This window comes from Alligator sinensis, unplaced genomic scaffold (assembly GCF_000455745.1).
Source record: "Alligator sinensis unplaced genomic scaffold, ASM45574v1 scaffold1139_1, whole genome shotgun sequence".
Lineage (NCBI taxonomy): Eukaryota > Metazoa > Chordata > Crocodylia > Alligatoridae > Alligator > Alligator sinensis.
The window spans coordinates 376,008-390,293 of NW_005842413.1; the positions used below are offsets into that span (position 1 = coordinate 376,008).

Consider the following 14,286-nt stretch of genomic DNA (forward strand, 5'->3'; position numbering starts at 1 on the left):
CTTTAAATGTTTTTTCTACATACCTCAAGGTACCAGTCATGGCTCATGAATGCTGTGATGCTGGGGTGGATGGAGCACCCCACAGAAGTGCAGGGGCCCTCCCCATGTGCTCACTGGCGAACCTGGAAGTGGACCGGAAGTAGTTCCGGTCCACTTCCTAATCCACTGGGGAGAGCATAGGTGGGGCCCCTGCACCCACTCAGCTTGGTGATCAGCCACAGGGGGACCCTGGCTGCCCCCCCAGACCCAGGAGGCACCAGTCACCAAGATGGGGGGGGCGCAGGAGGCCCCCCCCCGCACGCTCCCTGGCAGACCCAGAAGTGGACTGGAAGTACTTCTGGTCCACTTCCAGGTCTGCTGCCGAGCACACTGGGGAGCCCCCTGCACTCCTGTAGGACACTCCACCTGCCCCAGCATTGCAGCATTCACGAGCTGCCTGGTACCTTGAGGTATGTAGAAAAAATGTTTAAAAGCTTGTCTATGTCTGAATCACCAAATCTTTCTGAATTTCTCCAAATCAATTTGAATGGTTCTGATACGATTCAGAGAGATTAAAAGGTCTCCTGATTTGATTTGGATTCGGAGATTCAGCCACCGAATCGGGCTGAAATCTCCGCCAAATTGAATCAGGTACCGAAGCTACACACAGCCCTAAAAAACATGCCCTGTCAGGCTGCTAGTACCATTTAGGGAGCTACTTCCATAATTTTTCCTAGTATACTTTTCAGAGGAATAATCCCAAACCAGAATGAAAACCATGCTAACCTTTTTCCTGTAAACAGTTAGAGAAGTATTATATATACCACCTCAAACATTTTCCCTTACTTCAAAAACAGAACAAGAATTCTATTTTTCATGAGAAACTGCATAATAAAGAAGCCTTCATCTTTATCTTTTTTACACTACTTCTTCTTCAGATAGCAAAAACCCAGCCAAAATTTTGCTTCAAAATAAAGGAAACCCCCAAGTTTTAGATTACTAAGATTGGTGAAAGAATAGCTCTTCTGGTGAAAGACTGCAGTCTCACTCAGAAGCACACCTTCGATCAAAGATCCTATACACCATGAAAGTGAGGCTATAATACATAACTATTCCAAAGCTTTGACTGGAGCTATTTAGAGCATTTTCCCCTCTATTTAGTAAAGAAAAGCCAATGTAGTAGCAAGCAAGTAATATGATTTCAGTGAGAGGTTTTGTGTTTACGTGGTCAGATCCTTGCTACACTGCTTGAAATATTCTCTTCATTGGCAAAATCTGTAGCAGGGAATACAGAATGACTTAAACTAGAAATATTTTCATCACCCTGGGCAAGAAGATTGGACTTGGACTATTTCCATAGAATAGAGAGAAATCTGGAGCAAATACTCCCAACGAAACCTAGGAACATTTTCTTTCCAAACAAACAAAATCATCTCCACAACGAAGACAAAATACGGTAAGCATTTGTGTATTTGAGTTTACAAATACACTTCTAATTTATTTTCAGCATTCAGAGACAGAAGGAAGAACTGGTAATGATGACAGTGAAGTTATTGTTGGAAGTTATCCATTCATGCTATTCAGTGTCCTAGCTGGAGAAACAAAGTCACTCATAATTGTCTATATCCCAGAAAAGATCCAAACCCAACAGTTGCTCAAAATCAAAAATGATTTTGGGAATATAACACAGAGAATTATGGTCAAAATAGATATAGATTCATAGATGTTAGGGTCGGAAGGGACCTCAATAGATCATCGAGTCCGACCCCCTGCATAGGCAGGAAAGAGGGCTGGGTTTAGATAACCCCAGCTAGATGCCTATCTAACCTCCTTTTGAAGACCCCCAGGGTAGGGGAGAGCACCACCTCCCTTGGGAGCCCATTCCAGACCTTGGCCACTCTAACTGTGAAGAAGTTCTTCCTAATGTCCAGTCTAAATCTGAGTTTGCTAGCTTGTGGCCATTATGTCTCTGTGCATGATTTTATCATCATAACAAAGTTGAGCAACAACCCAAAATGTCATTGCATTGGTCATTTCCTGGCAGGAGCCACTCACAGCCAATTATCTCATCATACTAGAATTGCCAGTGCTTTGCATCAGTATCAGCCCTTGCAAGAAATTTTGCAAAATTTCTCCAGAATTTCCTTTTCTGGACAGACAGGCAGCTAGCCATAGGTATGAACAAGTGTTCATTTCTGGCAGTGGAAATTCCTGAGACCTTTTCACTGCTAGAAGTCTTTCCACAAGAGGGAGCAGATTCAGCTTATAACTACCCTCTGTCCCCTGTTTTCTGTGCCTTTCCCAGTGATGGTAGTGATCCCTTTAACAGCTGAAAATTATGTTTGTGTGATAAAGGTGCTTGCTGAAGGCTCTAGGAAGATTAGACCAAGTGTTTTTTCTGTCATTTGTTTAAATATTAAGCTATATGTTGTTGCTAAGAGCCTAATTAAAGTTTAAGATGTAGTAAGGCCTTGTATAAAGTAAGGCCTAGTAAATTTAGCAAAGCCTTGAAGTAGTAAGGCCCTGTGGCGTAGTTAAAATTAACCTTATCAAAAGAATGCAAGGCTTGTACTGCTATTGGTTAGTCTAAGGACAGTTGAAGTAAAAAGAATCTGAATGGCTGTAAGTTATCAGCACAGTTCAGAAGTTATAAATTGGCTGAAACATCCGGAAATCATTCAGAAGGAAGATACAGCTCTGTGAAAGGAATTAATTAGCTGTTGACCTGGATCAGTGGGCCCATGGATCTTGAGGAGCCCGAGGACTGAATACCAGGGTCCTTCCCAGTACCTCTTGGACAGCACTGATTGGGGACACCTGACTTCGCTGAGCTTTGTGGAAAGAGAAACTTGTCATACATCAGGCATCAGAGGGGACTGCCGATAAATTGCCGACGCAAATTATTCTTGTCTGTCATTGTTTATCTTGTTACTATGCGTAGTTGTGTTTTTGTTAAGTCAATTAACCTGTCTTACCTTTCTACCCCCGACCACACTCTCAATCAATCCCAAACCCTCCACTGGCAGCTGGGACAATCCCATCTGAGAGAGTCATGGGGAATAGCAGCTGTTCCACACCTCCTGGTCTCTGGCGGGGAGTGCAGCAGTGGAGAAAGACTTCTGTGCCTTCCCCATACTGGAGTTACCCCAGCCTGGGGAAGTTTGGGGACCAGTGCTCTGCTGCTCCCTCTCTTCCCTGTCTCCAGTAGTGGAGTGGAGGAAGCACCAGGGCTAACCCCTCTCCCCACACTGGGGCCACCCTGGTCTCAGAAAGGCTGGAGGGAGGGGGGCGGCTGTGCAATGGCAGTTCAACTTGTCTCTGATTGGAACTAACTGGGTCAGAAAAGCATAAGCTTTTGTCAGTGACATCCTACTTTGTCAGATGCTATATCTGATGAAGTAGGGTGTCACCTATGAAAGCTTATGCCTCTCTGAACCATTTAGTTTCAAAGGTGCCATCATGCCCTGCCTTCTACCTTTTATGGACAGGGAACCAGTGCAATGCAAAATTAACTGAGAGACCTGGATAACTTCTGAATATGTTTTATTTTGGGAAGGTAAGTACAAACAACATACCGAAAACCAATCCAGCTTTCACTCTGGACCTTTCCTAGTATAGAAGCAGACCTTTCAGGCTTACCAAGAAGATAAGACAACCATAGAGTTATGATACCTCAGTCTAAAAAGAAAAGCATGCAGCTCCTTCATGTTCATATGTTATGCTGTACAAGCTCCTATCATTTCTGAATTGGAACAAAAACATATGAACTAGACTACAGTGTCCAACTGTCATTTTTTGACATTAACCAGTATGAGGTCCTTCAGTGAAAGGTGTAAGAAATTCTATAGTTGACAACTGAGGAATAACTTCCAAAACCAAAATTTTCTCCTACTTCCTGATAGGATTTAAATCACAAGCCAATCTCTAAGATGTTTATAAACCTGCTAAAATATTGACGTAATGGGTCACAGTTCTCTGAGGCAATGGAAATAATGTTTTAAACAAAGGGTCTTGTGCCTTTCACAACAGTTCACATAATGGATGCAGAAAAGAGGGGGGAAAGAGAGCCAAATTCTTTGTCCATATACATTCAGATACGCAAAATACATTTGTTTGGACTTGATAGCCAGGGAATGTGCAGAAACGACTAGTGTTCTTGAAGACGGGACCACTTCATTGTCTGAACTAGGATGGCCTACCTTTTAATATGGAAGGAAAAATAAAGATCACAAGTATTATATGTCCTCATTGATATATTGTGATAGGTAGGCAGAAGTCACAGGAAAGTACTTTCATTCACAGGGTCAAGTTCTATTTCTGGTGTGAAAGGAAATAGAACTTTCTTGGACAGGGAATGTCTTTGTATCATGCCCAGGATAATAGGGCACTGACCTCTAATTGTTACTGCAGTATAAAGAAATGATAAGGATCACAGTATTTTGGAGATCTTATTGGAATCTGACAAATATGTACCAGAGAAAAGTGGATGACAGCACTAACATGTCATTTATGCAAGTGGAGACTCCCCATCTGAGAAATACCAGCTGTCAAAAATATCCAGAAAACTTACTGTCTAAGGTAATTTCTCCTTTCCACTGTTCTTGGGAAACAGTTGTCCCATCATTTCATTCAAATCTTTGCAACTTCCTTGGAAGGTTGTGGTATAAATGGGTACTGTTAGAGCTATACATATATTTCAAGTATGCAGAATGCATACCTGAGTTGAATGACCTATTAATCTCATTCCATCCATAATGCTAGGGCTCTAGGGCCTCAAAGCTGCAGCAAACAGGATGTTAAAATATGTTAGATTTATGGAAAACTATTTATAGAGGGAATCAAGACTTTTTGTATACAGTCCTAAATTGCATTGTAGAGAGAAGGTGCTGGAGATGCTTTGTAAAGAAGGTTTCCATTCCTCTGAAGAGGAAGTTAGTACTAGCTTGCTTACCAAATGATTCTTAAATGACCAAGATTTGATTTTAAGTGATAGGAGTTTTCAATTTGCCTATTTTACTGCAATTAAAAATCTTTTTTATCCTTCTCCCCTCTGTGAATCAGTGTTCACTACCCTATATTACTAATGAAGTAGGGCTTTGTAAGAGCCTTCCAAAGTGATAATTTTCTTTTTGCTCATAACTTCTCTTCTCATTTAGCCTACCCGGGCAGTCTGGTAAACAATTGGAACACTACTTGCAGAAGCTGGATTTTCTCCCTAATGGGAGGTAAAAACATAAGTGCCTCAGGATTAGATAATGTAATTTCAGTTTGTGTCTTAATGCTAATTATTGGTTGTTGGAGTGTTTTACATCTTTCATAGGGTTTTTTCTGGTAACTTAGTCCTGAAGCATCCAGCAACAACATTGGATTGTGTCCAAATTCACCAGGAGAGGAATGGTACCCATTTTTATGAATGAAGAGGAAAGGTGTAAACAGAGTTATTGGGGAAGAAATTTCTCATATGACTTGCATTATTTGAAGGTATGGTTTGAGTTACAATTTTGTTCTCATTTTGTATCCAAGCTTAACCCATTAGAACTATATTGCTCTGTAGCATATTACCATACTTCAGCAAATAATTTGGCAAAGATTACCTGCATAAAATAGGTAAAGAAAAAGGTAAAACTGTTTTCAGGGAACATATAAATTCTAAGGCGTTACCATTTTTATCTGTGTTACTTTGAACATTCCCATACTTAAGATTTATTAACAGCAACAATCTTGCTATGTAGGTTTTGTAATGGTTATGTTGCCTAGCAACCCTAACTCTAAGATAATGAAGTTTTACTGCCTAGGATTATTTAATGTGTGTTTCTGTGTCTGAACAGACATAGTTCTTTTTATGACAGGTAGAATGTATTTATATTCTTGTTTTCAAACAGTACTTTTATTTGCCACTCCAAGTTCAACAAGAGTATTTACATCAAGTTTATGTAAGTCCCCTTTGATAAATTCTAAACATTATGTCATCATTACAAATAATTTTCAGAATTGATAAAATAATAATTTTACTCATTTTAGAATTAATCTCATATTGTCACTCATTCAAGTGAATATAAATAGCCTAATAGTAAGAGCTATGAAAGAACCGTCAGTGCACATTAATACAAAGAACATAAGTAATGGAGGAAACAATCGCATAACTGCTAATGCTGATACTACTGAATGAATCTTAAATCCCTTTTTACAGCAACAGTATACTGCTAATAATTATAGAGAACTAATTCATAAAGGGCATTACCTGATTTAATTCTTTCCTTAAATAACTAAATGGGAAAGCTAAGCCATGGGACCACAACCATTTACAGTGTTAAACTGTGAAACTGGTCCAAAAGAGTAAAATATTATACTTTAAATTGTACCAATTCTAGATTGACATAATTTATAGATTGATCTATTATTTTAATAGCATTTACAGGATTCCACTAGATTTCAGCATTACGCTGGTCTGAGTAATACTTGAGTAATGCCACTTAGACTAAATATTATGGTGAAATTAAATTTCATGTGTTTCAAAAGATTCTCTTAACTTCTAAAGAGCCTATCACCATGGAAACTAAGCACTAGTGAAAGAAATAAAACAAACAAAAAAGCTAAAACGAATGCATCGTGAATTGGATTCTGAATCTTGGTCTCTAGATTGTGATCTTCCCAAGGGAAGCCAGTTTCAAAAGTAGAGATCCTCTGCCAACTGTACTACCCTTGGTCATTTGAGGAAGGGATTTTTGTCCTCAGTTTAGTCTCTACAGACCCCTAGTTCTTCATCATTCCCATCATAAGGGAAGTGCTGGTAATGGAACTGGGAGCTACACAAGAAGTGTGAATGTCAGCTATAGCACATGCAGAGATGACCATTTTGGCTTACATAAGCCATATGTAGCAGAAGGAAAGTTGCTGTAATTTCAAGCGTACCTGGCAGTCTGGTTTACTGTCTGATTTATCCTAGAGGGGCATTTTGGCCTTCATAGGAGCCCATATTTGCTGTGTGAAAACATGACAGATTTACACTTTAAATCTACCCTTTTTATATAATCACCACAGAATGTGATTTTTCTATTGCACAAAATAGAAAATAGAATAGGTACACCATTTCAAAAGTAAACTCTGATAGCAAATTCATCTAGCCGATCTTAGCCTCTGCGTTGGGTTAAGGTGAATGACTCCATTGGTTTGCTATGGGCAATGAAAGTCATGATAGATCATTGTTACTATATGTGAATTCAGGACAAGCATTGAATTCAATAGGACCTTGAGGATGCCTACTACTTTAGTGCAAAGTGAGTATATCCAGTCAATGTATAGCATTAACACTGTGTTAGGCCCTTGCCAAACTATATCATTTTTGGCTTTACATAGCAACCAAGTTCTGTTATTTTTTCTGTCAGAAATGAAAGAGTAAGAATGAGGTCTCAATGAAAGCACACTTAGATTTGTGTACTATCACATTATTGATGACAAAACTATGTAAAAAAGATCTTTCTATTCTCCTCTGGGATCAGTGCCATATGAGCATTGCAAACCTGATAATGACACCACTGTTCATTTTAACCTATGTTTTCAATTGCTAATATGGTATTGTAGCTTGACCTGAGCTTTGGGTTTACAACAGGGGTGGGCAAAACGTGACCCATGGACTGGATGCATCCACCAGGCCATTCTATCCAGCCCGCGGGGCCCCTAAAAAATTTAGAAAATTAATAGTTATCTGCCCCTGGCTGCCTGTCATGTGGCCCTCAATGGCTTGCCAAAACTCAGTAAGAGGCCCTCCACCTGAAATAATTGTCCGCCCCTGGTTTACAACAAACCCTGAAATCCAATGATGCTTTGTATACTTTCTGCTTTAATTTTGATTGTTGGTTTCACCCTTGAAGTTGGAAGCAGCATTTCAGGGATTTAAAATCTTCAAACGTTAGAATAAATATTTTCAATTTTTTTTTGTAAAGACTTTAAACGCCTTTTGGAAGCAAAGGCAAGAGGGAACCCTGAAACCCTTCATGTGTGAGGGCCTCCAGGAAGGATAAGCAGCTTTCCAGTAATATTCTATAGTGGTCAGGAAAAAACATTTTGGTAGGCATGCCACTAATTAACCGTGCACCCTCTCCAAGTGCCACTCTGATCTCCTTTCTTTGCCCAATTTGCTGCTCTGCTTTTTCACTCCCCCTCTGGGCTCCCTGCCCAATTTCCTGCTTCCTGCCCTGTGCCCCCAAGCCTTATATCCTGCTCTGTTTTGGGCTTCCTGCCCTATCTGCTGCTGAGCTTCTTGCTATAGCCTGATCTGCTGCATGCCACACAGGGAGGCTGCTTGTGCCACTTGTAGCACTCATGCCAAAAGACGGTTAACCCTGTTCTATAGGACTTTTCTGAATGGAAGAAGTGAACACATTAAAGTGCCACTGTGCCCACTTTTGGAAAAGCCTGGAAATAAATCAAAAATATTTCATGGGCGATAGTATCAAAACTTGCTCACGTATCTAATAAATGTGTATGCTTCACCATTTTCTGTATGAGGACAGCTTTCAATATCAGTAGCCCCAACTGAATAATTCTCTGATATGGATCCAAGCAAGCTATAGAACCTAAGTACAGCTTGAGATCATTCATCATGATCTTCTTTATAACTTTCCTTAAAAATTAAGATAGGATATCTTGACTACATGGACTTACAAGATTTACATGACTGTCAATGTTCATCCTGACTTGAGCAGGGGCGTGGGCTAAATGACCTTGTAGGGTCCCTCCCAACCCTTCTTTCCTATGATCCTAATAGTGGCTACTCGAGGCAGAAACTAATCTCATTTGCTGAAACACAGCTGAACAACTTGCACCAACATTATTACTATGTATAGGACCCACTTATCTGGAATCTAATCAACTCTATCTGAGAAGTAGTGAATAAGTCCTCCAGGAACAAACCCTTAACTTCGCTACTATGTTAAAGAGGTTTGATTAATCTGACTGCTCATAGCTCATAACCAATTCATACAAACTCTGCTTTGACAATGACCATATCAAAGGAATACTACAATTCTGATACAATTGGTCATTCTGAGCAGAGCTTTTTTTGTTTGTTTGTTTTTACAGAGGCTCTGTATTTCTCACTACATTTGTAACAGGTAATCTATGAGTATGGTACAGAAGGAGAAGGGAAGTGTCAAGGGACAACAACATTAACTGCCATGGCCATCAGACTGTTATAGTGGTTATTTTAAAATGGTATTGTAATGCCTATGTAGGTAAGCAGATAAACTCCTCTAAGAGGAATTTCATAGATCCAAAGGAGCTTTACAAAAATAGGTGCATCATCTCAATATAAGCTGCTTTTTTGGAATCTATAATCTTACCACATTAAGGTTTATTTCTAACATATGCTTTCTGGATCTATAACAACTGTAAGATAAGAGTGTGTCCAGTGCTTAGTTTGAATCAGAAACCACCTCTGTTAGTCCCACTGTTGCCATGGTAGCTATTAGATCTCAAGAAAACACAAGAGGTATCTTTTGGCACGGATGTTCACGTGGCCAAGATGTAGAAATCTTGAGCAATACCTAAGCACAACAAAAATATGTCAAATTAATGTAAAGCAACCAGGTGCGCAATTCTTAGAATTGTGTTTTACAAAATAATTCTAGGGTCTTGTACTTGATGCACATATTCCAGGGGATATGCCTATGAACTCGGATACTTCTTACACCTGAAATTAGGTGCAAAGTATGATTATCAGGGCTGTGCGAAGCTTCAGTCCCCAATTTGATTTGGTGGCTGAATCTCCGAATATGAATCAAATCAGGAGACCCTTTAATCTCTCCGAATCAAATTGGACCCCTCCAAATCAATTCGGAGAGATTTGGAAAGATTTGGTGATTCAGACATAGACATAACTTTAAATGTTTTTTCTACATACCTCAAGATGTCAGGTGGCTCATGAATGTCATGATGCTGGGGCACATGGAGCATCTCACAGGAGTGTGTGGGGGGGGGGGTCCCCAGCATGCTTGGCAGCATCCCTGCAAGTGGACAAGAAGCACTTCTAGTCCACTTCTGAATTCACCAGGGAGTGTGCCAAAGGGGCCCCACCATGCCCTGCCCCAGCTTGACTGATGCCTCCTGGCTCTGAGGGGGCACCTGGAGCCCCCTCCAGCCAATTGCTGAGCTGCTAGGGTGCGGGGAGTGGGGGTCCCCGCGCGCTCCCTGGTGGACCTGGAAGTGGACCGGAAGTACTTCTGGTACACTTCCAGGTTCACCACTGAGCATGGAGGAGGCCCCCTGTAACAGGGAACCCTAGCCCTGTTACCAGAAGGCAGGTCAGCCCCTTTAAGACCAGAACTTTCTGGGCATAGCTTGCTGGTAAGGTGGGGGTTAAAAGCTGACTCTGGCCAGGTAGTTAGGTGACCGGAAGTGGGTAGGCCAGAACTATAAAAACCCTGGTCTGGGTAGCAATAGAGGTCAGCAGCCAAAGGGGAAGGAGTGTGTATAAAAGCTCCACAGAGAGGCTTGGTGAGCTGTCCAGCTGCTGCAGGAGGGGAACTACTGAGGACTTTCAGAGAAGCAGCAGCAGCCCCAGAAGGACTGCAGTAGATGGTGGGGAACAAGAGCACAAGCCCCTGTGAAAATGTGAGCTGGCATGCTGCCTTTTTTTTAATTATATTTTCGGTAGCAGTTATAGCCCATGGACATACTGTTTATAATTTTTGATTGATTAACACCGGTGGTTTGGGTGAGGCTATTGGGGAAGGAGGAGACCTCATTGGGGGCCCTACTACAGTGTGGGGACTCTGGCACCAGAGAGGGAGCAGTATTCGGGGTGCACAGGCCCTGGCGCCAGAGGGCAGAGGCATAAAAGGCAAAAGTGGCCTGGTGCACCTGGGGTGTGGCTGTATGTTTTTGAGCTGGGACAGTGGAGATTCAAGGCCACTGCCCAGCTTTGACCTTGCAGCCCCCTGGCTGTAGGGCCAGTGGACGGGCCTCTGGGCCAGAGAGGCTGGGCTCTGGAGTGGGGGCAAAAAGGCGGGCAATGAGCCCCAAGACCAAGGCGCTAGAGCCTCGGAGTCAAACCCTATCTGGTGGGTTGAGATGGGGAGGCCTAGCTAGAGCAAGACAGGGGTCAAGGCCTGTGGTGGCTGAGAACCCCAACATACAAAATACAATAGGCAGTCTCCCGCTTACAAGAACATCTATATAATATTTCCATCAAGACGTGGTAGGCGAGTAGAAAGCGGGACATGAGAAACATTAAGGGGACTTCAAGGGCGCCCCTCGTAGGTCGTGGATAACAGGCAAAAGATGGTGCTGGGGAGGTGACCTGTTACACCCCCCCATGCTCTTGTGGGATGCTCCATCCACCCCAGCATCACAGCATTCACAAGCCGGGCTTGGTACCTCAAGGTATGTAGAAAAAACATTTAAAGCTGTGTCTATGGCTGAATTGCTGATTCTCTGAATCAGCATTGAATCTTCAGATTTGGATTTGGCCAAATCAAATCAGAGACAATGATCCAAATCAACAAATTGAATCACTGTCCCTGATTTGGGCTGAATCCAAATCTAATAGGACCCATTTCGCACACTCCTAATGAGTATCCCCTTTTTTGCTTCTGATGGATTGAATACCTATTGCACCAGAACAGACAGCCAAAACAGTTATCCAACAACGTGGTGACACACAAGCAATGTTAGGATCTTGTCCACAGGGACATCTCAGAACTTTGCTGAGTCAAATAATCAGTGGTCTTGATCATTCATCATCACAGTGAATGTTGATTGGTGTGATATAGAGGTGGTAGAGCAAATTCCATAAAAGAGTTTATTCTACATGCTGTTGTACAGACCCTCAGCAACTGAGCAAGGTGCTTTAGTTTAAAGGCAAAAGGATCAAGCAATTCAGAAATCTCATCATTCCATGTTAAAATATTTTGTATTTTTAATTAAACCCAATATTATCCTGCAGGAAGAGATATAAATGAATAGCTAAGGTCAATAGATAAACCTATAACAGCAACAACTAAATATAGTTTTTAGCATTTGAGTATAAATATCTAAAGTTAAAATTATCAGAAGTGGAGCTGTCAGATGGGATTGACTCAAAATTTAGGTTTAAAAATATTAATGGAAAACAGTATTTTGATTCTAGTTCAATATTCCCCAGAGTGTTTGGAACCCAAAAATCACATCTTAATCCTACTACATGTGAAAGTGAAATTGTCTACAAACATAGCAGCAAATGACACTGATTAGTCTATCTCAATTTGTGCAATATGAATGAAGCTCTAAAAATAAATAATCGTCTTTAAGAGTAAACAGTAAAGTTGATTATTAAAATGTAGTGGTACCAATGTAACTGCTTAGGAAATATTATTATCTTACAAGATTTTTAGCCAGATGCTGTTTTTACTAAATAATATATTCTAATAATTTAACTGTCATGTGATTGCAAATTATATCAACATATATGTATTTTATTATATTTCAAAGCGATAAGCTTATCAGTGAAACAGTGACTATATAAAATGTTATATATTTAAAAAACAAAACTAAAAATAGCACTTACAGTTTGGCCTTTATGAGATCCTTTTTCAGCCAAAGTTTCATATAAAGCCACAGCTGCAGTTATATTTTGAGGAACATGATAACCAAACAGCAATGCAGCAGCAAGTTTTTCCATAGCTTTCAAATTTCCCAAATCTGCTGCTTTAGTAAGTAGTTGGTAGGCTCTAATTCAAGCACATGAAATCCAGATTTAATTATTTAATCTTAATTCTCCTCAACAAGTATGTGCATCTCTAAGAGTGGTTTTAGCAATTATAATGTATCTGTTTCAGCACTGATAACTATTATCATTGTTCCTGCAGGCTAACTGAAGTATAATTTTATGGCAGCAGAGTCATTATCAATTCTTTCTATCCCACCCTCCCAGAATGGTATTTCAAATTCATGTGACTATTACTAAGATTAATATCAATGTCAGTTTATGGTTAATAACTTAATTTTAGCAGGAATAAAAAGAGGTGAACTTGAAGTTCATATTTAGAAATGGAGGACTAGTTCTCTAAGAAAGCTCTGCAAGAGCAGAGGACACACAAAGTAGACTTAAATCCTTTTACACTTTAAATCCTCCTTAAACTGCTGCCAAGGTATAAAGACCCCTTTGGTATAAATGAGACTATGTCTCAGAGGCATCTCACACACAGCATAACTCCAGCCACTTGAAAGGTGGGGGGAGGAAGGGAGTTATTTTCTGATATTCTGCTCACAATTACCACTTTTATGAGAAGGAAGCAACAATATTTTGAAGACCTTGTTTCTATCATTGGTTAGAATATCTTTTTTTAGCATGAGAGAGAGAGTCACACACCTGTTTGAGGATGGCAGCTGTCTGAGACAGTTCTTGAGGGTAAATAAGTGTGAATAATCAATAGTATAACATACCAATAGTATAAAAACCCCCAGAAATTTAGACCAGAATAATCACAATTTTTTTATGGTACTTAATTGATTTTGATGATTTGTACCTTAGCACAGTACTTTACTCATTCTCAATTCAAAACTTCATTTAAATGTAAACCAGTCTAGGTTTCAAAATATCTGTAATTCATCTTGGGTAGATAAATATATAATAATATTAAGACTAAGATGATGCAGGTTCCAAATATTAACGCTAACTGCAGACATTTGGGGGGTTAAATTGGGTTCAGAATGGCAGCCCAATTTAAACTTTGTGGCAGACCAATTGATCCCAGTGCTGACTTTACATTTACAGACCTGTGTCCAGCAATCAGTTTAAACCTATAACTGAACAGAAGTTCCATGCACACAAACTGATCTAAAAATTGCAGAACCCAGTTCAAGATCAATCTGGGTCTATGTAGTATCAGACTCTTTCAATTTAGATCAAACTGGTTTTTGGAACTTCTGTCCACTTCCCCTGTGTAGCCCCGGGGTTGGGAAAACCCAGCCACTGGCCCCAGCCCCAGGGCTGTTCTTTTCACTCCCCGCTTCCCCTACACTGCTCTATTTTTTTGCCCCTCTGGCTTCTTGCTCCCCACCCAGGTAGCACACTCAGCCCCCATTCCACAAACTGCTCTGGGTGCAGCCAGTTTTATCAGCATTTTCTACTGCTGGAGCCAAGTAAGTAAGTCTTGGTGGGGGGAGGGGCAGAAGGGGTAGGGGTGTAGGCTTGTTGGCGGGGACCCAACTCCACCCCACCCATGGGTTGCACTTGGCCGCCAACCCCACACATGGGTCGTGCTTTCCCCCCCTTACCCTCATGGGTCATGCCTGCCCTCCCACCCATGGGTCACGCTTGCTCCCCCT

The 14,286-nt window shown here is 40.9% G+C and overlaps 1 protein-coding gene across 1 annotated transcript in view; it reads right to left on the bottom strand.

Annotated features, from left to right (window-relative positions):
• SEL1L2 (SEL1L2, ERAD E3 ligase adaptor subunit) overlaps positions 1-14,286 on the bottom strand; it is a 63,078-nt gene that overhangs the window by 48,342 nt on the left and 450 nt on the right. Inside the window, exon 2 of the mRNA XM_025211562.1 lies at positions 12,524-12,686. Coding sequence (XP_025067347.1) covers positions 12,524-12,686 — 163 coding nt within the window. The remainder of the gene's footprint in view (positions 1-12,523; positions 12,687-14,286) is intronic.